This window comes from Labrus mixtus, chromosome 3 (assembly GCF_963584025.1).
Source record: "Labrus mixtus chromosome 3, fLabMix1.1, whole genome shotgun sequence".
NCBI lineage: Eukaryota > Metazoa > Chordata > Actinopteri > Labriformes > Labridae > Labrus > Labrus mixtus.
In genome coordinates this window covers 31,640,999-31,668,265 of record NC_083614.1, presented here as the reverse complement: position 1 = coordinate 31,668,265, position 27,267 = coordinate 31,640,999, and the positions used below count along the sequence as shown (strand labels likewise).

At 40.8% G+C, this 27,267-nt stretch overlaps 2 protein-coding genes across 11 annotated transcripts in view; one reads left to right on the top strand and one right to left on the bottom strand.

Moving 5' to 3' along the window:
* The window catches only part of sgip1a (SH3GL interacting endocytic adaptor 1a), a 63,615-nt gene extending 40,376 nt beyond the window's left edge, over positions 1-23,239 (top strand). For 4 of the 10 annotated variants that reach the window (XM_061034580.1, XM_061034581.1, XM_061034579.1 and 1 more), the window contains 17 exons: positions 1,465-1,486; positions 1,597-1,687; positions 2,664-2,752; positions 4,492-4,572; positions 5,151-5,225; positions 5,431-6,222; positions 7,576-7,697; positions 7,891-8,044; positions 9,137-9,196; positions 12,178-12,237; positions 13,671-13,782; positions 14,934-15,089; positions 16,363-16,498; positions 16,643-16,845; positions 18,114-18,178; positions 19,189-19,353; positions 19,481-23,239. In XM_061034580.1, the coding sequence (XP_060890563.1) occupies positions 1,465-1,486; positions 1,597-1,687; positions 2,664-2,752; positions 4,492-4,572; positions 5,151-5,225; positions 5,431-6,222; positions 7,576-7,697; positions 7,891-8,044; positions 9,137-9,196; positions 12,178-12,237; positions 13,671-13,782; positions 14,934-15,089; positions 16,363-16,498; positions 16,643-16,845; positions 18,114-18,178; positions 19,189-19,353; positions 19,481-19,503 (2,406 nt within the window). In that variant the 3' untranslated portion in view covers positions 19,504-23,239. The remainder of the gene's footprint in view (positions 1-1,464; positions 1,487-1,596; positions 1,688-2,663; positions 2,753-4,491; positions 4,573-5,150; positions 5,226-5,430; positions 6,223-7,575; positions 7,698-7,890; positions 8,045-9,136; positions 9,197-12,177; positions 12,238-13,670; positions 13,783-14,933; positions 15,090-16,362; positions 16,499-16,642; positions 16,846-18,113; positions 18,179-19,188; positions 19,354-19,480) is intronic. The other 6 variants (XM_061034588.1, XM_061034584.1, XM_061034587.1 and 3 more) reach the window with 4 other exon arrangements.
* A 628-nt stretch (positions 23,240-23,867) lies between these two features.
* Positions 23,868-26,833, bottom strand: insl5a (insulin-like 5a). Its single transcript, XM_061034590.1, has 2 exons — positions 26,540-26,833; positions 23,868-24,692 (listed from the first exon to the last, which is right to left on the bottom strand). The coding sequence occupies exons 1-2, from the start codon at positions 26,712-26,714 to the stop codon at positions 24,550-24,552; spliced, it is 318 nt and encodes a 105-aa protein (XP_060890573.1). The 5' UTR covers positions 26,715-26,833; the 3' UTR covers positions 23,868-24,549.
* Positions 26,834-27,267: the final 434 nt, after the last annotated feature.

Below are 27,267 nucleotides of genomic sequence, written 5' to 3'. Positions count from 1 at the left end.
CAGGAAATATTCTTATGCCTCTGCTTCTCAAACATCAAAAACTCATCTCTCTTTTAACGTTCTTCTCGCACTCTAACTTCATCAGCCTCACACCGTCTCGGGTACCAGGGGGGTTGTCTCTTTAAGACTTCAAAAGCATGTTTTGAAAGCTTTCCAATTTGTCCTTCTGCTGGCAGCAGCAGCAGCAGCTCACCAGGTTGACATTTTCTTATGTGGTACTAACAACGTTCTTGTTATTGAGTGTGGGGCTTCTGTTTCCCCTTTTGCAGGTAGTTTCACTGCTCTAGTGATAAACAGTGTCTGCTGAGGGGCTACTGTTGTTACAGATGTCTGTGTCTCGTTTCAGTAAATGTGCAGGTTTTAATAAATCGGTTGAAGAGATAAGATGAGATAAGATCATCCTTTATTGATCCTGAAAGGGGGAATTCAGGTGTTGTTGTTGCAGTACTACAAATACAAAAAAAAAGCATAAACATAAACACAATACCATTTTAAAAAATTAGAATAAAGTGAACAATATAGGATGGTTTAAGTAAATGACAAGTTGAAGGGACGATGTATGATCCAAAGTGAAATCATATAATTAATAACATTGAGTTATGTAACCAGCAGTGTAACACTGTAACATGATAAATATTGAATAATGCAGTTTGATGTGAAGAACAAGATATTCTATAATATAAGAAGCAAAGTAAGGCATAAAATCTTCTACAGCAAAATCTTAGAGACCAGTGTTGTTTTAATTTATCATACCCTGTCCAACCTTTTATCCCCCGTGGACCCCGAGGAAGAACAGCTGAGCTCTCAGGTACAGCTAATGGGGATCCAGGCAAACAAACAAATCCCCAGGACCTTTAAATGCACAGTGTACAGTTATATGTTTATCTAATAAGAAATGTATCTTAAAGTGCAAAGTGAATTATTTCCCCTTTGGGATGGCCTAGTGGAAGATGACTGTGCACCAAGTGTTCCTGGATTATGTTCAGCCAGTGAGCCTTTTAAGTTTCCACAATATCTCCGCTCATTTCCACTCGTGCCTCTTCTGCTTGAAGTCGAAAGAAAGGCGAACATAAATAAAAGATTGATCACATCTTTAAACTTCATTACAATCATTCCATTACCGCATTGTGTACCAGTACGACCTAACCCTTTGTAACCAGTGGATGGTCGGTTAGTTCCTCAGGTCCCGTCAGACTGAGTCAACGTTAAACTGAAGCTCGATTGTACTGTCGTCTTAACCATTTCATTTATCTTCAAACAACAGAGCTTTTATTATTTAGACCTCTCTGTGCTGCATTGACACTTTAAATGTTGTGCCCATCTTCAACAACAGAACATGGAGCTGTCTGTGTTGGATGCTGATTTTGTAGAACAATAAACACTCTTAGAATTGTTGCAGCATTATTCATGTGACTCTTAAATATTTTATATTTCCTCTTTCTTTTCTTTTTCTCCATCTTACAGGGTTTAAAAAGGAACACATCCAGTAAGTATCTGTTTTGTTTCCGAGTAGGCCAGGTGCACTTTTAATGAGGGGAAATTACAGAATTGGATTCAGAGCCTCACGAGGTTAACGAGATTTAATTCTGGTTCCAGGTGAGGAAATCGCCAGACCGAGGCGTCTCGTTCCAACTTTACCCACTGTGGCCCCGTCCCCAGCACCAGCTCCAGCACCACAACCCCCCAGGTATGAATCAGAGTCGGCCATCCTCTGCCATATAAAATGTTGTACAGCGTGTGATACTGTATGTGTCACTGCTTAACCCTTATTCTATTAGGCGTATGTTGTTTATACTTGTGGGTGTCTGAAAGGAGCCTGTTCTCTATTTTCCAGTAGAGTTTGATGCAGTGTTCCAGCTAATAGAGGGGAATGCTTTTGTTATGTACTCTGCTGATGCATTCATTATAGTAATGCCTATAAATGTACTCGTGAAATGGTGTAAAAATGGTATTACTTTTAACCAGAGACTGTGGCAGATTTCATTTTAGTGCCCAAAATTTAAAATCAACAAGACCAAAACCTGATTCAAACAATAATTATACAAGTAAAATAAGACAAACAGACATTGACAAACATAACAGCTTAAAGCCTTTAAATAAATGTACTTAAAAAACTGTATTTGTTAGCCATATGCTAAATAATAAAACTGCCATAAGTTCATCTTGTAATTGTATAATTTATAATTTTTAATTGTTTATTTATTTATTTACTTTAACTTTAACTGTCTATTTATTTATTCATTCATTGCACTAAAACTGTTTATTTACTCATCCAGTCACTGCACAATAACAACTGTATATACTCTTTCACTACACAACTGTCTATTTATTTATTTATTATTATTATTATTATTATTATTATTCATTCACTGAACAGCAATTGCTCTTGCCACTTTCCACAAACATACTTGTCTTCATATAACCACAAATAGATTTTTATATAGGTGAACTGTTTTTGTAAACGCTGCAGTATAGGATTGCTGCTAACAAAGTTTCGTTGTGTCCTTGTATACAATGATAATAAAGATTCTATCTATCTATCTGCATAGATTGAATAAAGGGTTGGTATCTCGATCCGTCCATCAAGTGCGGTTTCCTTAAATGACGATCTGTAGCATTGTTACACAGCTTCTTCTTTCATATCATCATTTTGTCTGTTCCAGAAGTCAACCAACACCCCCGGTCTCTGAAGACACCACAGCCTTATTTGGGCCTCCTCTGGACACATCCTTTGGAGAACCAAAAACTGAAGGTAAGCCTCCCCTCTGTGTGTTTGTAACTCAAACCATCTTGGCTGTCAAAGCAGATACCCTCTCTCTCTTTTCTCTCCCCCTCCCTCTCACCTTTTTTCTCTGACATCATTTGCTCCTCCCTCAGGCTCACGGAGCAGTGATGGAGTCACTCTTTTTGTCTTTGCAAAAGGTCAAAGTTGAGATTGACACTGGGAGGTTGTGTTCATGTACACAGCGCAGCTTGTTAATACGCAGATTCTTCTGTCAGCCACTCTCGTTCAATCCAGCAGGATTTACCGCTACAGGCTGTGGAGGAGCTCATAGCGGTTATGCAGTTGCCATGTCGGGCATAACTAATGTCAACTTGACACAAATCCTCCTTTATAGATTCATTCATTCAGACAAACAAGTCAGAGCTGATTTTGACGCAGACACATTTTTACTTTCTTCCTCATTTTGGAGTCATCTCCACATGACAGGGACCAGTGGTGTGGATTAAGGTTGTCATCATGGTTCATGCAATTCTACTCTTAGCTGCAAATTCTTGAGGAGCAAGAGCAGCGTTTTCCAGATATTGGTTCATGTTAATTCAGGAGGACGTAGCTTTTGGTGCTTTTGAATTGAATCCTAATGAGTGGTGATATATTGAACTACTATCTGTCTTTTATAAAAGTGATTGACACATACAACCTTTTGATGTAATTTTGCAGGACGGTTGTATCATACTGTTGTTGCTAAATGTACCAAAAGATTAACAAATGGCTGTATACAATTGATCATATTCCTTTCAGATAAAAAAAAAATGAACTGGACAATGTTGTCTTTGATACATAAAATACATCACATTTCAAAAAGAGCAAAGCTAAAAGCATCAATGCAAACATTTATTTTTATTAATTATTTTCATACTGCTCTCTTGCAACATTTTTGCTTTCGTAGCCAGCAGAAATATAACAGACTGTTAGATGGCAAACTCAGAGTAAACAGTTTAAAGAAGTCTCTTTCACTAAACTTCTCATGTGTTGACATGTTGTCTTTTCCTTACAACATGGGTTTCAATGTCTGGTTGGTTTGTCGTGTGGTAAGATGTTTTGAACTAGCTTCTATGCAGCTACATTAACAGAGATGTTAATCAGGAATGTCTAGCTACTGTTTCAAATTAAGAAATTGCAATGCAACTTTATAAAACTTCAACTGATATTTTAAAGAAATGTTCACCGATGGATCCGAGCAGATTTCAGCTTTTGGACCTCAGTTTCTATTTAGTTTGTTCATTCTTTGTTTTACTCATACAAATCGTTTGACAGTCAAAATAGATGTGGATAAATAAAAGATTTGACAACATATTTATTAATAGATTCAGCTCTACCAGTTTGATTTTTAACTTCTTGTCATTTTTGATAATTATCTTCCTGTTTCTAGAGCTTTTGTGACAAAAAAATGTCCCCCATGGGGGATCAATAAAGTTTATCTTTACCACAAATCAGGGTTGTAGGCACTGCTTCAAATGTCTGCATTTTCTGCTGCACGTTGTCCTCTGTCATTAAAGCTAAACTCAGATTTTGTTGGCAGTTTAAAAACCCACCGCGGTCTGCCACAGTTTTCTCTAATGAATGATTTTATTGACATAAGGACCTGTGTTGTTTCTCCTCTTTCACCTGTTGCCTTTTTTTGAGCCCCCAAAGAATCGGTAATCCTTCCGTGTTTTTTTGGTTTTAATGCCCCTGACTAGGCTTGTTTTGTCCCCTCCTGAACGTAGTGGTTGTGTCTGAGTCCGATGCGTGGGGGGCTTCTCTGTCAGAGCCAGAATCCTCTTTGTCAAGATCCTTCCCCACAGGAAGTAAGTTTTCGGAATTCCCTGCCATTTGTGCTGCACTTCCTCTCCTCCTCCCTCGAATGACTGCACAGACCCATCAGCCCACCTCATGAACCCCCCTCATGAACCCCCCCCTCATCATCCAACTAACAAAACGACCTGCAAACTGACTCAATCAAAGTATGCTTAAAGCAGCAGACTGTAACCCGTTTCATGTCTCATCAGCCATCTCACATCCTAATGATTAAGTGTTGGTTGTGGTGAATCTTATGGGAGAGTTAAGTATGAGCCTTCCCATACTGCACCATCCCCTGCTCCCTTTGCTGCTTTCTCCCTACATTCGGCATGGTGGTGCATAAATGATGATTTGTGGGATGATCGCCTCTCCTCACATCGATGTGTTTGTGATTGCCAGGTTGGATAACTACCATCATCTTTTTGTCTTTTGTTGCAAATGATTGTTTCTTATAGGCTCATCATTCTTTCCCCCCTGTTGTTTGCAGCCCACCATACATTCTCAACATCATACATTAACAATAAATTTAAACTAACACTGCCTAATCAATTATTATTGCACCATTAATTTTATTATTTTATTGCAGCTCCTCCTCCTCTTCCACCTAAGAATGTCCCAACATCCCCACCGTCCACCAGCCCAACCTCTCCAGATGATGCTGGTAAGACGTATTCTAATCTTTTCTGCCCCCCCCCCCCCCCCGTTCTGTCACATTATCACTTTTATATTTGATCTTTGCAGCTTCATTATTTATCATCCAATTCTGGATCTAACTTTCTCTGTTATGTTTTTATCTCTCTTTGTAAATATTGTTCTGCTTCAATGCAAACACAGCCTCTGATTGGTCTGTTGTCTGTGTGTTACAGAAGTGTCAACAGAAGCAGAGAGTTCTGCCAGGAAGCCTTCGATAGCTGACCTAGACAACATCTTTGGGCCTGAGCAGGCGCCCTCTGCTGGTGAAGACACGGCCGAGTCATGGGTCTGCTTCAGTGAAGAATCTGCCGCTCAGCCACCTCTACCAGAGGAACCAGCGCCGCCGCTGCCAGCCTCCCCGCCTCCACCTGAATCTCCTGCCCCGCCTTTACCTGCGTCATCAACTCCTCCAGATGACCCCGCACCGCCTCTTCCTACCTCCCCTCCTCCAAAAGAAGAACCACTTCCCCCGCTACCAATCTCCCCACCTCCAAGAGAGGAGCCTGTTGCACCTCCCATCCGCTCAGGTCCTCCCACACCTGAGGACAAAAATCCACCCATATTTGCCACTTCTCCACCCCCTGCACCACCAAAGGATCTCGCCTCACCTCCGGCCTCCTCTCCCCCTTCTCTTGAGTCCCCTTCCAGCGTCCCACCAGCCCCAGCTCCCAAAGCAAGAACGCCTCCAGCAGTGACGCCTCCAGCAGTGACGCCTCCAGCAGTGACGCCTCCCGTCGAGGAACCTGCGACACGCCCCCTCCCGACACCGCTTGCCCAGCCTCAGGAGGAGCAGGCCAAGAACACAGACGCCACCAAATCCAAAGAGGACGGAGGTGAAAGTCTCACCTCACCTGTCGATGCTAACCAGGGTAGCCGGTGTACACCTCCACCACCTCCTCCCCCAACATACCGGGCGGTGGTGTCGTCACCCGGTCCCACAGCTGGAGCTGGGGGCACAAAAAGTGGTGAGTAGAGAGTTGTCACTGGAACTTGGTTTAAAAAAAGGCTGTGTTAGACCCTGCGTCCACCTAGAGTGCCAATGATGTCAAACAGCGCTTTTCTAAAAAGTTGAAAGATTTTCAGCTCGAGTGGCAAAACAAAAAAGGCGGAGCGCATGGAACAAAGACACTGGACGCTGTGCTTTTTCTCTGGGTGGCCACTTTCTGCTGCAAACTCTCTCTCCTCATGGCAAGCATTTGAATAAAAGACGCTGGCGTTCAGAAAAAAAACACTAGGTGGACACAGGCTCTTAAAAAAGTATGGACTGTTGGAAGTCACTTTCTGAATCAGGTCCAGAAAACAACAACCTCATTCAGTGGATGGTTATTGATTATCACACTTAAGAGAATTGAACTATACCTGTGGAGTAGTCACCAGTATTATCAACAACATCTATTAGAGCTGTCACATTTGCAGAAAACTCCTGACATTTGTATTAGGAGCTGTATGTGTGAATGCAAACAGACACATTTTTCACCTCGGAGTTTCTCCTGCCAGCCCCCTAGTATTTTTTTCCTCATAGGATATTATCCAATAAATGATGTCCAGGAAGTCTGATGGATATTTATATCATGTGATCAATGTACAGTGCATAGACTGTCTGCAAGAGATCGCTATGATCTCTGTGCGCGTAATGAATCACTAAATGATGAATATGAGTAATTCAGTGTCAAAACATGCATCATTAAACGCTTGCATGTTAGCTTCCTACTATCTTGAAACAGATTGGAACAAGTGTTGCTGCAGTAATTAGTACCTTGATATAATTTGATTTGAAATCAGAGAAAATTGCTCCTAAGGGTCGTTTTGATACAGCAAACATTTCATAAATATTGTCTGGTTCAGACAGGCACAGACAGAAACACTTTTGTTCTTATTTTGTTCCTTCGAACTACCCGTAGCATTGATATGAAGGCAAATATTGTCATTATAGCGTCCTATAGCGCCCTGTTGCTTAGTCCGCCACTTCCACATCGTCCTTTTTTCTACATCATGTCTTTCCTCAGAAGTCACTTAAGTGTTCTTCAGTAACAATTGCTGCCATGGTCTCTACAGTGGTCACCCTGCATCTACTTTTATGTGTTTTAAATTTCAAATGGTGTTCCACAAGGTTCTGTCCTAGGTCCTGTTCTGTTTAAAATTAAAATTAATCTTTATGCTGATGACACAATTTTGTATTGCACTGCTGATAATATACAGTCTGCTGTGTATTCTCTCCAGTGCTGTTTTTCTGATTTAGAAGTGCTGTAGCCTTTTCCACAATCTAGACCATCAAAGATCGAACAGAAGAAGTAACACTGCATGTTTCTTCCACACAGGTTCATCTTCTCCTATCAGACCTTCCACTCCCTCTTCTGTAAACCAAACCCCACCACCTCCTCCACCTCGCCCACCTTCACGGCCCAAACTGCCTCCAGGGAAACCCACTGTAGGAGATGCAGTAAGTCTTGTATCATAAGAAATGTTCACTTCTTTATTATGACGGTAGTGTTAACATCAAACTGTGTCACAGCTGCATCAAGCTCTGATTAAATAATAACTGGGGGGGTTCGGTCACTGCTCCCCTGCATTTCGCCTCGGCTTGTCGGATTGAATCAAGACGAGATATTTAATTTGTCTTTCTGTCTTTCAAGAATCGTCCATTCAGTCCTCCAGTTCACTCTGCCAGCCCCCCTCCCATCGCTCCGTTGGCGCGAGCCGAGAGCACCTCCTCCATCTCCTCCACCAATTCCATGAGTGCCGCGACCACCCCGACCGTGGGCAAAGAGCTCTCCGTGTCCGTGTCAGGTGTGTGCTCCCTCAACAGTCACTGAGCTGTGCAGCCACAAAGGGTTGGGACGATCGAGGAATTTAACTATTTATGTGTCAAATTAAAAGTTTATTGTTGATTTTATGCACCGGCCCTCTCCTTCTTTTTACTCACAGTCTGTGTCATTCAGTTTTGTATTTGTTTATTATTTATTTTTAATTGTCCTTTTTGTTTGTTTCCTCTGTAAAGGTATCCTGGCCATGATGGTTCACTAAAAGATGAATATCAGTAATTCAAGTGTCAAATCATGCATCAATAAACGCTTGCATGTTAGCTTCCTACTATCTCGAGACCGATTGGAACAAGTGTTGCTGCAGTAATTAGTACCTTGATATCATTTCATGAAATGGGAGAAAATTGCTCCTAAGGGTCGTTTTGATACAGCAAACATTTCATAAATATTGTCTGGTTCAGACAGGCGCAGACAGAAACACTCATAATTTACACCCTCAAACACATAACCGTGTAGTGAGTGGGAAGTGAGAATGTGAGGCAGGGTTGTTAATTTGAGTTTTGAAGAGCAAACGTTCTCTACAAGCCATCCTTTTAATACATTAATGGCACAACAGTTTACACTCCTGATTCTAACTTTAGAGTCAGTGCGGGAAAAAAAACAATTTGCAGTGCACAGTTGTGAGTGGATCACAACAAATCTCAGTAGACTGAAAACATGGCTGAGTCATAGGAGATTATCTTTTAAAGCGCACTCTGGAGGCAGAAATAGTTACATAAAAACAGAATATCAGAGTTTAAACATATGGCAAAGGAAAGATCCTCCCTAGATTCAGATTCTTCCATAGATAATATCATTATTTTACTGAGGTCTCTGTAGTATCGGTAGTTAGGAATCCATTAGCACATGGACCAGACAGTAATAGTGGGTTGGAAACTACCTTTTCTACTTCCTGTTAATTTACCACTTTGATTCTGTTGACGTTTTTTTAAGTTAAGCTTTTGAGTGCATGACTGTGTTTTTATCATTTCAATTCCCTTTGTTTGATTTGCTTTCTTGTTTTTTTATTTTACTGGTTTGTTTGTGTCTTCTTTTTTTTTTTCTTTGCCTTTGTCAGAAGACGATGCTTATGTAGACAAACTGCCCACCTTTGGGAGACACTTTGATTCATTTGCAGGTAGAGTAACGATCCCCTTAGAGAGAGAGAGAGGAAAAGAGTTTGTCGGGAATGTTCTTGTGATGGTTTCCCATCTGTTTGATGCTCTTTACCCAGAATGCACTTGACGTAGAAGGGTAAAGGCCATCGCTGAGTGTTTGTGTGCTTCCTCAAATGTTATCAGTCAAAACATGGAGGTATTGGGACAGTGAGACACTCGTTTCTTTTTTCTCTACATTTCAGTTTCAGAACGCCTGTTTTTTTAGGCTTCCATCTTTGATTTGAGATTTGTTTTTTGAGGAGACATTTTCCCAATACCTACTTATGATTAGGTAACTTCAGGTTTCGCTCACAGATGTAGGGAAAATACCACAGGATCATTTCTTTTTCTTTTGAAACGTGGCAGCATTTTTCAGTGAAATCGTCATTTTTTTCCGTCATCATTTCGCTCTTGCCAACTCATACCTGCCCACACATTTCCCAGCCATTTAATAGATATTATAGCCTCTCCCTCTCTCTTTATCTATCTCTCTCTGTCCCATCTGCACATGTCACTCTCTCGTTCCCTCGCCAAACACAGAAAAATCTGCCAAAAAAGGAAAGAAAGCTGTGGTCATTCAAAAAAAGCTGCATCGTTTTTCACATTAGATACAACAACAAACGTTTGACTGTCATTTGCCATTTCGCCCATTACCCCTGCTTGTGGGACCTTTTCTCTCTGTTTTATGACTGTGTACCAGTGGCTTTCCAGCCATGTCACCATGGCAACCTCCTTGTTTCTACTCTTGGTGACACACATAATACATGTGTGTGCGTGTGCAGAGTGCAGTGCAGCCTCTCCCAGATACCTTTACTCTCAGTCTGCACCACAAGAGTGTGTTCACGTGCAGTGTGTTCGCCTGAAGAGCTCCTCATCTGTTGGCCCTTGACATCCATATTGTCCGTCTTTTTCTCTCTCTCTCTCTCACTCACACACACACACACACACACACATACATATTGTCAGATTAGAGATGCTGCTTACAGAGTCGTTTGAAGTCTGGCATGAGAGTGAAGCTGAATTAGACAGGCAGCAGCTGTTTGGTATTCATGCTCTCTGCTCTGTGCCGCTCGAGTGTCCGCAAGACAACCTCAAGTTCAGCCCAGCCTCGGTCTACTCCCACACTCAACCCCCTTGACGCCCACCTTTCACACCTGTCAACTCACACACTCTCTCACACAAATACACCTCTAAACCCCGCCCCTCCCCCCCAAGTGAACACCTGCCCCCTTTTGTTCTCTTTATGAAGCCCTGAGCTGCTCTTATCATTCCATCACCCAATGCTCCATCAGGTCCACAGCAACGCACCAACACTTTGTCACTCCTGGGAGCTCCCATCAAAACAAACCTGATGAGTAGAACAAGTTAACCCTTGTTTCTGCCAGAAGACTTTCTGTGACAAAAACCTGAACCACAGATGCATAAATCTGCATTTTGTCACATGAAATACGCGCAATTTAGAAGACAGTGCCGTATGTAAACACAGTCACTGTTACTCTTTCTTTACTAAACTTCTGATGCACCTTAGTTCAGGGGGCTGGATCCTCTGAAGTCCAGGACGTTTGAGGGCGTACAGTAGTTAGAATAGCAGCCTGTAATGTCCTGAGACAAGCTGACCTTTTTCAGTTTTACAAGCAGACCTTTTCTGCCTGAAAACTCAGAGCAAGTTTTACCTTCCCAAATGTTTTTTTATTTTCAATGATGCTAAATCTATCATCTACTTTTTAGAAACAAAAAAAAATAGAATTCAAATCTTTGAAACCTATTAGGGCCATTAGAGGATTAGGGCCACGTTAATTTACGTTTTTTTTCTTAAATTTACAAGAATAAATAAAGAACCACACTGACTTGGAGGAAGTTGTCTGCAGAGGAAAATACTGAGACTAGAACTAGAGTTCTACTTTCATCATTTTGCGCATGCTGGCTGGTCTCGAACTCATAAATTTACGACTTTATTCTCTTAAATTTACGAGTTTAATCTCATAAAAATGTAACATGGCCCTCCGTCGTAGAAACCAGATTTGTGTTTAGATGAAAAAAGTCAAGTAAGAAACTCTTACCGTAACTCTCCCCCCTTTAGACCCTCTGATTTACCTAAAAGCATCGCTCACACCCAATGAGTACTTTAGAAATCTTTGACTGGTAAGGTCAGGGAGCACAAAGTAATTGTGTATTATTTTGTTAGCAAGGTGTTTATCCTATAAGAGAGTGAATTTTATCAACTTGTGTTTATAAAAAGTTCCAGTTTACTGGTGTCAGAACGCTCAATTTTCAGTGCGTGGTGTCTTCATGTTGTCCTTCAAGTCTGCGTTGTTTAGAGGATGAGACATAGAGCATCTTTCTGTGCACCACAGTCCCTCCATCTCCCTGCTCTCTGGTCTCAGTCCCATGGCTGCACCCTGCAGGGTGTTGTTGTTATGTATGACAGGCTGTGACCATCTGTTTCATTATAAGAAGAGAGGGGCCTTTAGGAGAATACAAGCACATAAAAAGATAAACCCAGTGACATGACTGCTCTCCTGGTAGTGCGTCCTCAGACCCTACAGCCTCAACTCGCTTTTTCAATTCTGTAAAACACATCTCGCATATCAAGTTGAATCACCGCCAAAGTCCAGAAGCAAACATCTGGCCCCTCGCTCCACCTCACCCCCCTGCCAATTCCTCACGCACGCAAGCACCCTCAAAAAAAAGAAACATCCTCTCCACACCCTCGTTGTTCTTTTCTCGGCTTGCCGTGGTTTTGTCCCCCATTCGTCCCCTCCGACCTCCACCTCCACCTCCACGTTTCACCTCACTGTGAAGTGATAGACCTGCCATGTGAGACTCACGCTACTGTCCTTCTCTCCCCCCTCCCCCCCCCTCTCTCACCCCTCCTCACCCACTGCCCTCTCCCTCTCTCAAACCTCCTCGTCCTCTCTCCTGACCCCTCCCCCTTCCTCCTCAATCCCTCGACCCCACACAGAGAATGACCAGCCATCCCTTGTATGGTTTGACAGAGGGAAGTTTTATTTAACCTTTGAAGGTAAGTTTGCTCTGCACCAGGGTAGCGTCACGCACACACACTCTTCTTGAGGCCTAAATGTGCAAGCTTTGCCCCCCACCCTTGCCCCTGCCCCTTCTTTCCTTCCTTCCTTCCTTTTTTCCTTCTCTTACTCCATAGCACCCCTTCATCATTCCTACCCCCTACGCCATGCTAACTCCTGGCTCCGCCCCCCTTTTCAGTGCTATCAGCTAAGCAGTTTTGTCATCCTCCTGACATTGTTCATTCTCATCTCTTAAGGCGCTGACTGACTGCCTCATTCATTCACTCCCTGAAGAATCATCATTCTTCGTGTACTTTGCTAATCTCTCTGCCGTCACTTTTGCCCGTTTGGGTCTTGGTTCTGATCTTTTGAGCTGTCCGATCTTTGATCTTGTCAGAATGATTCAGCTTCAGCAGCAACAAGCATGCACATCTCTCTCTCTCTCTCTCTCTCTTTGTCTGCCTCTTTCCTTTCTTTTCTAACTCAGTGCATACTCAATGAAACATAAATTGTCAGTGTGTAGCATGCTAAATAGAAATGTGTTCCTTTTGAAGAACTGATTTTGAGTTTTCACAGTCAAGAGCAGAGAGAAATGGGTTTCCTCTACACATGTAACATGCTGTGTTGTTCATGCCGCCTTACTAACACAAACATCTGTTCTCATTTCAAACTGTTGTAAAGTTTCTGTTCTTTACAATAGTTTGCTTGCGCACCATGTGTTTTTTTTCCTCATTCCATCCACACACTTTTGGTTAGGAAGAGTGTAGTGTCCTGGTTTGGGAGTTTGATGAAGTACTTATTCTTAATCTTTCGACTGTTGTGTGTTTTATTAAAGGCTTTATATGTGATTTTTTGATCCAGCAGATGTCGCCCTTGAGCACCAGCATGAAACCAAAACAACTTGCGCTGCATTGTTGTGTTAGCATGCTAATGCTAGCGATCTTTATTATGCTCGTATCTTCACACTGCATGTAAATTTACCTGAAATGAGCGTGATCTAGAAACACAGTTAAGCAGTGAGTACAGTATGTTATTCTTCTTTTCTCTAGTCCCTCAATTAAACAACTTTTATACATGAGGGGAGGAGTCACCCGGCCGTCCGGGCGATGTAAACAAAGTGAAGATAGGACTCTGAAAACTCTGAAAACATCACAGACAGTGGGACTCGGGTGTTACACCCATTGTAGACAGTCATGACTCACAGAGTTATTTTCAGAGGATATACTTGATTTCTATTATATTTAAGTGTGAAAAATCACATATAAAGCCTTTAATGGACTGAAGCTACTTTAACCTTGAACAAGCAGAGAGGAAAGTTAAAAAGTCAAAATTGATCTCAGTTAAGTCATGGACTTTGATGACTGTGTGTCATACAATATTCCGGCTCTTTTAATGTGTGTTTGTGTCTGTGTGTATGTCTGACCCCCTCCAGGCTGCTCCAGAGGGCCCAGTCCTCTCACCATGGGGGCTCAGGACACTCTCCCCGTAGCCGCTGCGTTCACAGAGACGGTCAACGCCTTCTTTAAAGGAGCGGACCCCAGCAAGTAAGCTTAAAAAAAACACAGAAACAGCACATTGATCAGTCTATTACTCTGTCAACACAAACATAACCTGCAGCTGTTTTATATCCTGTGCATCAGTTTTTGTAAAAATGCCTGACTTTTTATCAGGTTGACTGACATTAGAGGATAACCACATTTTTTCAGCGTAACTATATCGTTAACTGTTTGTCCTGGGTCCAAATTTCCATCACCAAAAGCTGCTGAAAGACGATTTTGTCAATGGGGAAATGATCGTATAACTTCAATTATTTGATAATGAAATGAAAATACTCCGAGGCTGCATCCCTCATAACAAAAAGCTTTACACACCTACACTTACTGTTGGTATTTAGTTTACTAATATTTGGGTGGTGTTGTTTGTTTAATTATTCTACATGTTTTCTTTATTTAGAATATATTTTGGGTAATATTTTCTTTTGCTAGTTGTTTGTTTAGTAAATTTAGTTTTGCATTAGTATTTTTTTTGTTAGGTATTTGCATAACACTGTGGGCACCTGAGGTTATTTAAGTAAGAGGCAGGTAGAGGACCAGCATGCACCTGGGTGGGCCTATGGTTTTTTACCAGCGCAAGAGAGGCAGCAGGAGACACGATTTTCTTTGTTCTTTTGTTTGCTTTCTTTAAATAAACCACCAAAAAACTGCAGATCTCCTGCATGGACACTGGACTTCTTTTGCCTGCGTACATCACATCCCCCATGGTGCATCAGTGGTCATTTGATTATGTTTGATATCAGTTTATTTAGATTTGTTTTGTTTTTGGACAAATAGCCACTACACTTATCCATACAGTAAGATTTTCAGACAATGTTTCAAAATTTTCATGTGTTCTTGTGTCTGGCTGAATTGAAACATAAATTCATTTAGTTTATTAATCAATACTTGTAACAGTAATCCACAGAGCAGCTTCATATCAACCTCATTAAGCAGGCTCAGCTGTTGAATGTTCTCAGATATGAGGCAGGTTGAGGAGAGAAACAGAGATGCTTTTATGCTTTTATTTAGAAAATTACTTTTTATGAATCTAGCTTAACAAATAATTGAATGCATAAAGGCTCATGGGCACACACTGTAATGAAGAATGTCTGTCTCTGTGTCCCTCTCTAACCCCCTCTGTGTCTTCCTCTTCCTCTCAGGTGTGTTGTGAAGATCATAGGTGAGATGGTTTTATCGTTTCCGGCGGGAATCACGCGGCACTTTGCCAATAACCCGTCCCCTGCCACGCTAACCTTCAGCATAACCAACTACAGCCGACTGGAGCATGTGCTGCCTAACCCCCAGCTCCTCTGCTGGTAATGACAACCTCTGTGAAGTCACCACCTCAAACTCACAAACATTTTAAATAATCAATCAATGCACAGTTTTCACTGGAGGAAGGGAAGATAAATAATCCCAAGATAACTACTTCCTCCTCCCATGTGTTAAACACGTCGTCTTTATTGTGCTGCTTGAAGAAAATCCTCCTGATTTAAAATAACTTCATTAAAACCAAATCAAATGTACTTACTTTCCCTCCATTAGTAATATTCATTTCTTTCACAAAGCACGTGATTTATTAGTCTTAAGAGTCTCTTGTAATCAAAATAGAGTGGAGTCATTAATACAGACTTAATTAAGTGTTTGTTTCCTATTCATTATGTTGATTCACATTAGAATCCATGTGTTTTTCCTCATCATGATCATATTTGTTTCCACACAACAAATCCTACTTCTTACATTTAAATTGCCTTTTTATAGCATCAGGACAAACTTGATTAATGCAGCCTGATGCTTACACGAGGAAAACTCTTTTTTTTTCTTTTATTGAAGTAAAATACTTCAGTCAGATATACAAAAGACAGAAAATGAGCATGAGGGGACATGTGTGTAACTTCTATAAAGATGGAACTATCTGAAAACTAACTCATCAAACTCTGATGATCCATACAGAGGGTTTTTTTTTTATGAGGGGTCGACCAGTGACGATGAGTTAACTTTAGTGACATCATCTCAGACATGCTTATTGAGTCATCACGAGGTCATCAGAGATTTTCATCAAACCCTCTTTTAACAGCAGTAAGCTTTCTACACGTGTCATCCATGGATCAAGTTTTAATTTGTTTAACAAAAATATATACTTGGGCCTCTTCTACTTAATCATTTGACCAAAAGTCTTAATCCTAATGGCACAAAAAATCAAAGCAGAATCATTATTCGTTTTGATTCAGTGAAATAAATTAAATAAACATTAAATATAATGGAGGACAATTACCTTAAGAAGTCATTGGTAGAATGTTTTTTTCCTCAACACAGACATTAGGATCTATGTTAGGGAGACCTCTAGTGGTAAATTGTTGTATTAAAAATGCTGATAAAAGTCTGTGAATCTAAGCTCATGCAATTAAATGTTGAGAAGTAATAACTGCAAAAATAAGTTTGTTTTCATGGTCAAACATAAATTTAAATCTGAGACAGGAGCTGCAGTCTCACACTCAAATACAGACAAAATAATTCCTTGTAGAATTCACCCAGTAATATTAAAGGCCGTTACTGATCGTACTTCTCTGCATGCTTTCCCTCCACCAGCGACACCACCACGACAGCCAAGGCTGACTCTAAAGACTTCTGGGTGAACATGCCAAACCTGATATCACATCTAAAGAAGGTGGCAGAGCAGAAGCCACAGGCGACATACTACAACGTGGACATGCTCAAATATCAGGTGAGCTTGATTTCTCAAACGTTACACTGCAACTTGCAACTTTAAGAACAAGGTGATATTGTTTTGTCATTCATAGACATGGTACAAAATTCAAAAGTATCATATTAAGCTAAGTGTGCATATATATTTTCCCTCTGTGTGCAGGTTTCAGCGGAGGGGCTCCAGTCGATTCCACTGAATCTCGCCGTGAGCTGGAGATGCGAGCCCACCAGCACCGACCTGAGGATAGACTACAAATACAACGGAGAGGCGATGACGACACCGATGGCGCTCAACAACGTCCAGTTCCTGGTCCCTGTCGATGGAGGGGTTTCAAAGCTACAGGCAGTCTTACCTCCAGCTGCATGGTACGGTCTGAACTATGTTGTTAGTGCCATTTGAAACACCAGGCAGTTTATACTGTTTATACAGCTGTGATACTTTATATATGTGTGTGTATTTAACATTCATTTTTACTTTAGAAAGAGACGAGTGTGCAGCGTGTAAACGGAAACCAAACACCAAAACATTTATAGTCAAAGCTAAATTTTAACGGCCATCCTTAGATTGTTTTTTACAAATACATCAAACTCAACAACAAATGCACGACAGAACGAGAAAACACAAACTCAACAATCAATCAGTAAATTAAGAAACACAAAAAAGACATTACAATACAAACTAAAGACTATAAAACAATTAAAACACATTAAAACGAGAAGCCTAAAATTGTTGATAACTTAATGACTGGGCTTCAAAAACTGCTCTTAAAGAGGTCATATTCTTAATCTATGTACCTACTAAAGTGTGTTCACAATAGCTAAAGTTATAAAAACGTGTCTGTTTTCATGAACTGCCGCTCCATGCACCGGCTCTCTTCTGACTCTCTCTAAGGCTCTGAAGTGCCCACGTTCAGAGTCCCCACGTGTGCCAAGTCTGATCTGATTGGTCAGTCGCTCAGCACAGTTCTCGCCACTTTGGCTCCGAGTGGAGCATAAACATTAGCACCTTAGCACTACTGTGCTACCGCATGCTACGGCATATCGGGCGTGCAACATGAGCTGCTGGGCTTGCCACAACGAGCCAATGGGCTTAGATCAGTGACATCACACTGACAAGACGTCACACTGACACATTTTTTTCGAGGGGGGCTAGAACCGAGCGTTACATGCAGCTAATGCTACAGCTAACAGGAGGACGTAGGAGAAGCCGCGTTTCCACAGACTTTGAATTTTTGCACATAGATGTGCCTAAACATGCACAGGACACTTAGAAAACACACTAAAGAGCATATAAAACCAGAAAAAGAAGAATATGGGACCTTTAAGAACCAGTTTGAGTTCTGCCGATATACAAAACATCATCTTAACATTCCTATTTCATGCCCCACTCAAACCCAAAAGTCTTGTTGTACCACAAGTTCATTGAGCGGATGTGCAGACTGTACATGAAGGCATTCACATTATTTATTGATGTAATATATGATTTATCAAGACTTTGTAGAAACTGAGAAACCTCAATCTTATGTACAGTACCCACATGTTTGTACTTTTCATGGTTTTTAAATTCATCCCGTCACCTTTTCTCTCCAGAAGCTTCATCAACATGTTTTCTCGTCCTCTTGTGATCCTGACAGGAATGCAGAGCATCAAAGAATCCTCTGGAAGATTCCAGATATCTCACAGAAGTCTGAAAATGGAGGTATGCACAGTGTGATGAATGTACAGTTATATACAGTGTTACTTGATTTTTCTTTAAAGAGTCCTCGTTCAAAGTGATGAGAGAATCCTGCTGATTCTTTTTGTCCCTTTAAATATCATGATGACCACCCTACGGCTCATTTTTGGATTCACAAGCGAGGTCATTCAGAGGTCACTCAGATTGTTTCAGTGTGGGAAAAACACAGAACTATCCAAAGCCATGAAAAAAAACACATTTTCATGTCACTGGCTTTCCAGTTGTAAAAAAAGACACAACTACAGATAACATTTAATCATCAGAAAAGAGATTTTAGTCAAATATAAACTTTTTTTTAATACCAAAACATTGTTCTGATCTTACTTGAGCTGCCGTTAAGTTTCTAATGGCACTCAGCTCAGGACAGCTGTGGATTCCTCCTGAGTGCAAGATGGGGGGGGTCCTCGGTGGTTGTCAGCTTTCCCTAAATAAGCAACGCCCCCTTGTGTTCACAAATGGTGTTACAATTACTTTAGAGAAACTTATTTATGTTTCCAGAGCGTTTTTTCTTCTCTACAAGCTCTTCTGAGGAATATATGTTCACATAGTTTTGTTGTTAAAGTCCAGTTTGCTGCATCTGATGTCATTTCAATTGTTGACCTGTTTCCTGTTTTGTTTTTTTTTACACTGCAGAAAGCCTTCAGGGCTCACGTGGTCTCCAGGAGATAAAGACTAAAACCACATTATGTATTTTCTTTCAGACAGGAACAAATGCCCAGGCTCCAACATGATCAGTTTAGTGCTGGTGTTTTTTTTTTTTTGTGTCTTGTGTCTGATTAATGTTCTCTGGAGAAAAATGAACATTTGGATCTCCAAATCAGCATCAAGCAAACAATTTGATGTTGAACAGACTTTAAGAGAGTAAATTATAACAACATCTGATTCAAAGCTGTCACTTCACTATTAAACTTTTGGGAATGAATCGTTCTTGATGCTGACAGAAGTCTCTCTGAATTTGCTCTCTCCTCTCTCAGGTGTGGGGTCGTTGTTAGCACGATTCCAGCTAACAGAAGGCCCCAGTAAACCGGCTCCACTAGCCGTACAGTTCACCAGCGAGGGCAGCACGTTGTCAGGCTGTGACATTGAACTGGCAGGACCAGGATACCGCTTCTCCCTCGTCAAGAAGAGGTTTGCCGCAGGTCAGTATACCCCCTTTTTTTTTTAAATGATGAATTATGACGAGTGTTGATTGAAACTCTGAAAAATGAAGTGCATCAAACCTTTTTTAAAAAAGATCCATAAATGTTTGATGGTTTCCTTTTTCAGGAAAATACCTAGCAGACAATTAACCGCTGCTGCTGAAAAGCTCACTGTTGAACAAATCAATGGCAGCGGACTGAGGATGACCCCCGAGGACAGAGACACAAACCAACACCAGACAGACTTTCCATTTGCCCCTCTCTGAACCCACACGGTCCACGACAGGATCCCCAAGCCTACCCAGCAGTATTGTATAACTTGCATATAGCATCGTGGAGCTGTCTTAGGTCACGTAATTATCGTATTTGTATTCATTTCATAACATCCGTATTGCTGCTGTCAGACACCTGGGTTCTTCCTCCCCTCTGAAGTCTGTGCCTCTGTCTCCATCCTCCTTCTGGTCAATGTGTGGTGGTGGTGTGTTTTAAAAAAAAAAAAGTTTCACTGCAGCTGCCTGACCAAAGACGTGGACTTAACGGTGTGTGGGACAGATTTGAACTGTGGCTGTGACAAAAAACAAACAACAACCATTGAATAAGATCTTAGTGGTCAGACACACAACCCAACGTGTCATACATCTAAAAGTTAGGCTAGTTAAAGGGCCGAGGACGAGACATAGTACGTTTTCAACCTTCATTAGCAGTTAATACGGCTGTATGAATCATCTTTCTGTCAGAGTCTGTCTCGCCCACGAGGCCGCCAGCGTGTGTACGCAGTAACTGATGCATTCTGACACATTGTCACAAACAGCTAAAGTGAAAGATGTTTTTAGTCTTTGCTCGTTAGCAATCAGGAAAGAAGAACAGAAACTAATATCTACATTACAGAACTAGATTCTCATGCATCACCTACTGGTACTACAGGGTCACATGACTTTGGATCTCATTGTTTTTTAATAGAAAATGCACTGATCAGTCAATCAAACTGTAATCTTTTTTTGTTATGTCAGGTTATGCAGACGTGGGGGGGCAGGGCGGGGGGGGGGGGGGGGGGCGGGTTCTTAGCTAGTTAGGCAGCTGCAATGATCAATCAATGTACTGGTTGCAAAAGTAAGAAAAAAAAAGAGTTTTCCCGTCAGAACAAAAACAAAGTGTACAAAGTGTCATTTAAAATCAATAATATATATCTTAAAGGGCGTTTGGTGTTTTTCCTCGTATTGTCAGATAGCCTTTCTGTTGTTCCCGGGACAGCAGCGATAGCCTCCAGAGTACATGACAGCATTCTATTTTTATTTATTGATGATGATGATTTGTTGTATAAAATATGTGATTCTGTATACGAATAGAATTTGAATGGTATCACACGACTCAGAACCCTTAAAGGTATAAATATTTGAATTCTCTCTCTCTCTTTTTTGTTATCTGTGTAGTTGGGTAACCTGTGTACAGTATGAGGTATAATTTTTTGAATTGATTTCAGATATAATTTTTTAACTCAAGTGCAACAGATAAGATTTGAGCTCTATATATGGGTGGGGGAGGGGTCATTTAAAGAAAAAGATGAATATCTTCCTGGATGCTGTGTTATGCTTTGTGAAAGCAGTGTTAATGTAGAGTTAGTTCAACCATGGGCAAGGTTCCACTTCAAAGTGTTAGATTGACATTTGGGGGAAATGGACTTTTTCTTCTTTCTTTGGATTCACAGATGATCAATGTCACTCTTAAATCCGTCTGCTAGGCATCAGGCTACAGTTAGCTTAGCATCAAGACTTAAAACAGCTAGTGTGGCTCTGTGGAAATGTAAAGATATAGTCAACAGAGGATAAACAAACTTCATAGTGATCTTTATCGATGCTGGCAGTGTGGATCGATTCGTCCTACTCTGGTCCAAACTTAGATTGACATTCAAATTGATCCGCATGTTTATGGATATCTTAACATTTAATATTGGGCCGCCGCCAGAGAAAGTTTGTGTCCAGTGTTTTGGCCATGTACCAAATATCTGCCAATCAAATATGAAATAATATAAGCCTGTGTGAGCTTTGTTCAGAGATGCTAGTTCACAAATGTCAGCATGCTAACATGCTAAGATGTTGAACATAGTCAACGCTATAGCTGCTGAACATTAGCTTGTTAGCATTGTCACAGTGCGATGGTTAGCACTAAGCTGCGCCCGGGTTCAGCCTCAAAGAGTCAGTATTGTTTACGTTGAACAGCGCCCCCCAGTGGTCAGTCTTTATGCTAAGCTAACGGACATGAAGGTGGCATCAATCTTCTGATTCTTAGAGAGAAAATGAGTCAGTCCATTTTTCCTGAATTGTTGATCTTTTCTTTTAATAAAGGTCAAAAACAAAGACGACGGGAGCAAACAGTTTTCTCTGAGCTTGGTACCACTGACTGCTGGAACCAGATGTTTGGTGTATTGTTTTTTTTTATATATTCAAACTTCATTGTGATAAAAACAGGAAGAAAAGACAGTTGTATTAATCCAGCACTCTCAGTTCCCACATCTACATATTAAGTCCTGACCTATTTTCTTACCTGTTCTCCTTCCTCACCTCAGTGGTACCTAAACCCCCCTGACTATATCACGATAACACCCCCCCCAATCATCCAACCAGTGCTTGAATCCATGGCTTTATTTTGCATAATCGTAATGGTCTCTGTGAGATGACATGAGTGTAATGAGGTTGTGGAGCAAAGTTAAGTTGACCAAAATGCTTCTTCTTCTTTTTGTATTTTGTGTGTGTGTGTGTGTGTGAGTGTGTGAGTGTGTGTGTGTGTGTGTGTGTGTGTGTGTGTGTATGTGTGTGTGTGTGTGTGTGTGTGTGTGTGTGTGTGTGTGTGTGTGTGTGTGTGTGTGTACCCCAGACAGTCAGTCCTCTGTTAAGGAGAATAAGCTGAATATTTTTAAAACAGATAAAAGTGAAAAAATATTATATTGTTTAATGTGTAAAAACACTGTGCTGATGATGTTGAACTTCCTGAACGCTCTGACACTCAACATGAAGAACAAGAAGTGTGTGTGTGTGATCTCCGTACTGTACTGTATGTCAAATATTCTGCTAAATGCAACCAATCATGGTCCTCCACAAGTAGGAAAAGAAACCCTTAGGCTGAATTTAGAACAACATGACAATACTTCTATTTAATGATAAAGTACTCTTGATCAGACTTAGTTTTAAACATGTGGCTCTTTGGCCAATCACAGATCAGATAGTGATGATGATTGGTGCCGTTTAGCTCGCACATTAGTTTGATAAAAAAAAAAAAAAAGATTCTCAGTCATGTTCGTCCTTCATTCTGTCGACCTGACGGATCGACATGTCTGAGAAGTAGCTGTTACCTTCCTCGTGAACCTTTGAGCTATCAGTGCAACAGTCACTACAGCATTATCTGCAGAGGCCCAACATTCCCATCATGCATCTGTTTTTAAATGACCACTACATCACGGATAACGTGTCTCTCTATTTGAAAGTCGTGTTATAGTTCAGAACTCACTCTCAGTTCATCAGTTCTCTGGTGATTCTTTGCAGCTAATCTAAAAACTGATCAAAACTTGTACTTTCCAGATCTTCATCTCTGTAGTGAACTGGTCCTGCAGTAATTCATTATTGCATGCAGAGCATGCAGTAAACAGTGGGGCATCTGATGATGATAGATAGTACTGAAATGACGTGTTGTGCTGAATGTCAGTTACCTGTATCGTTGTGGAGAAGAGAGCGGGGAGTGTGTCTATGTGTGCTATAAGCCAGAATGCTTTTTGGTTCTGTACCGTTAACCTCAAACACATGTGCAAGCAGTTTGTACAGAACATAACAAAGCTAAGATGAACTGAGAAACCTAGTTTGCTTCTTTCGAAAACCAATAAAAGTTATAACTGGAACCGTCTGCTGTAATGTTTGATTTATTTTTTTATAAATTCATGCTGCTAGTCCTATTCTATATTTTTAAAATACTTTTTTAAACAGTAGATGTAGACAATGTGATGTTTCTTCCTTAAAGGCTTTATATGTGATTTTTTCATCCAGCAGATGTCGCCCTTGAGCACCAGCATGAAACCAAAACAACTCGCGCTGCATTGTTGTGTTAGCATGCTAATGCTAGCGATCTTTATTATGCTCGTATCTTCACACTGCATGTAAATTTACCTGAAATGAGCGTGATCTAGAAACACAGTTAATCAGTGAGTACAGTATGTTATTCTTCTTTTCTCTAGTCCCTCAATTAAACAACTTTTATACACGAGGGGAGGAGTCAGCCGGCCGTCCGGGCGATGTAAACAAAGTGAAGATAGGACTCTGAAAACTCTGAAAACATCACAGACAGTGGGACTCGGGTGTTACACCCATTGTAGACAGTCATGACTCACAGAGTTATTTTCAGAGGAGATACTTGATTTATATATTTAAGTGTGAAAAATCACAGATAAAGACTTTAAGATAACATAAGTGTTGGGTTTACATTTCCAGGAGTGCAGCTATTTAAAATCTCACACCTCACAACATGTTAGTATTGTGCAAGAACATTTATTTGCGAAAAAAAACAAAAAACAGTGAAATGACAAAATTCAACAAAATTTCTTATAAATACATCAAAGCAGAGACTTAGACTGAGGCGCAGACATCTGTTTCCTGTTTGCCTGCTTGAATATCATCCCTGAGTTCGAAGCTTGATCCAAAAGGCGACTGGACTGGTTGAAGATGTTTCTCCTCTGAAAGGCTTTTTCAGTTTCTAAACTATCTGGTGGACAGAGCTAGAAATGTAAGCCTCTGTGGATCATTAGCATGCTAATGAGTCGTTAGCTGAGATCTTCAACCGGTCCAGTTACCTTTTGGATCAAGCTTTGACGACTGAGAACCTTCACAGACATCATCCCTGAGCGCACTTTAGCTTTACTTCCTAATTCCCATGGGTTGATTCATCATGATTTCATACATTCTTTTGGTTAAACGTGTAAAATCTTCCAACTAAGTCTCAGAAACATGTTCACAGATGCTCAATTGTCATATTTGCATCTACAAAAATTTAAAAGGAAATACAAAAATAGCAGCCAGGATTAATGTGCATCCACTACAATAATTACATTGATTATTTAACGTCAGCATTTGGATTCAGATTTCAGATTTCAGAGTCACTTTGGTCACTTGGACAGTGATGTAGAAGTGAGAGAGAGAGAGGGGGGGGGCGGGCACCTCAGCAGAGGAAGGTGAGGTCGCTCTTCCTGCAGCCCACCTGGCAGCACACGGTGGTCAGCATGTTATTTATGTCTCGTCTGGTCAGCTGGGAGCCTGAATTAATGCTGCTCAGATCCTCCAGACTGCTGCGATCACCTGGAACTACAAAACAAAAAAAGGTTTAAAAAAAAAAAAAAAAGGATTCTGTGCGATAATAAGTGATGATCATTTGTTTTCCAATCAGTCTGGTGTGATTGACATCTACACATGGTCCATTAAATAAGGAAACTCTAAATGACTTTACAGATCATCTCAGTGTCATTTGTCTTCTACAGTGTCACTTTACTCTTTGTAATCAGCACGACTTTATCAGCTAACTTAGTTTGTGTGTGTGACGGACAGAGGGAGGGAGGCGGGGCCGGGGAACAGACTGCTGCAGCTTTTAATCAGGATCTGTGGGATCCTCTCACATAATAAGGTAAAGTAAGAGACTATGATGGATCTGCTACAGGACAGCTGATAAACTGAAGCCACTGCATTCATAATATGTAGTACATGAAGGAAGAATAACAGCAGTTTGATTGAGCGCACAAGTCCCTAAATAAAAGAAAAAGAGGCATGAGTGTAAAACTGCAGATTGATTTCCTTTTGTTTGATATCTGTTAAATGTTTAACTTGGAAATGATCTCACAAAGCTCGGCACTAAGGAAGAGTAAACAATGAATTTAAATAAGGAACCCCTAAGTCAGTGAAAGTAACATCAGTAAAACATCAATATTAGAAGAAAATGTAAAAAACAACAGGTTTAGATTCTCTTTGAGAGAAAACTTTAGCAGAGAAAGTTACTAAATGACATTTCATCAAATGGTGGAGGCACAGTCTAGAAATATTCTTCAAAACATGAACATGTCCTCCACTATTAGTGTTTTTCAACCTCTACAACTTTATTCATTCTCAACTGTGATTACAAAAGAAATGACCGCTTGTGTCTGAAACGTTTCACAATAAGATGAAATGACGGTGATGAAAACAAGCTGATTAAGAAACTTCTGGAAAAAGATGAAACCACTACGGGTAAAACTTCATGTGTTAAGAGATTGTTAGAGGATTCTTTTTTTAAATTCATTAGTTTGCTTTTATTTCAAAACAAGTTTAGCCTTTTTCCTCGTTTCATCACTTTTATTTTCTTGAAGGCTTTTACTGTTTTTCTTTTTCTGTTTAACAGTTTTTATGGGTTTTCAATTAACAACATCGATGTACATTTGTTTGCAACATACACTGCAAATATACATGTGCATATATTTAGCACAATGAAATGGATAGTGTCTAAAGTATACTTTAACTCCCCTCCCTCATCATTCCCTCCCATCCCAGCCCCCTCATGTCCAGGTGTTACACGATAAATATTGCATTAGTATTTATAGTAAACTTGAATGTATCCGATAATATGTGCTAGGAGTTTCAGTAAAATTTTGATTGGATAATTAACATTAATAACATAGATGGTTTTTTTTTAATGTGTTTTATAAATGATTATGATTAAGATTTAAGGGTACATTTCTTCAGAAGTCTCACTGAGCTCGGGCTAGAGAAAAAAGGAAGAAACTAAACCCTGGACTTTCACTGAGAAGTTTGAAACTAGATAGTTTAACATTTTTGAAAGTGTGTTTAAATCAATATTCTGGAGCCAGCATGAAAATGAAAAACATTTTTGACTCTGCTCATATCTTGTCCATGCTCATATTTAGCAGACAAACACTTCTTAATGTGCTTCCATTGTAAGTGTTACAGGACAAAAGTCTTGGTTCTCGTGTGCAGAACTGTTGAAATGAAAATATAAGTCTTCAGCAGTTTATGGGTAGATTTGATTCAAGGCAGACACACAAAAATCAATTGACATGCTTGTTTGCGGTGAATGAGAAGATAATCTAACAAAACACGGTCCGCTCTGGGACTCCTCTTTAAAATAGAATAGAATGAGATTCTTAAAAAAGGGAAGTTGGTCTCACCGTCCATGTCAGTCTCAGTGAGGAATCTCCTCCAGCGCGAGCCCCCGCAGGTATAAACCACGGCCCTCAGGAACTCTCGCCCACACAGCTTCACCGCCTTCACCTCCGCCCTCACCTGCTGCACCTGCAACGCCGCAGACAACAGCAGAGGCAACACCACCACCAGAGCCCGCATGCTGGATCCCTGCTGGACTTTCTGTCTGCACCTGAGCTGAATGAGTTTCTGTTTGTCTGAGTCTGACACTCCCTCTGCTGATCAGCTCACTGTGGTCGTCTTCCTTTTACAACGCTTACATCTTCTTTTCTTATATACCATCCACCTTCAAGCTCCCCTCCTCTTCCTCCTCTTCCTCCTCCCTCTGACTGTCCATCCCCCTCACACACACACACACACACACACATACACACACATCCCTCTCTCTATCATGTCATTTTTATGTTTCCGGTCATCTCCACCATTTTTAGCCGTCTAAGAGAAAGTGACAGTCGTCATCCTTTACGACCCTCGACAGACAATCACATTAGCCTCCTCATCCTCTCTGTGATTATGTGATTTAAGACCCTGATTGCACCGACCTACGGCGTGCTGCATGGCTAATTAACCAATTTAAAGTGCCCCCGCCCCCCCTCCCCTCTCTGCAGACAGACAGGTGTTTCATGTGTTTACAACACTTCGATGGCCTTTACAGCGGTTTTTTGGGGGAGGAAAAAGTCAATGTTGACAGTCC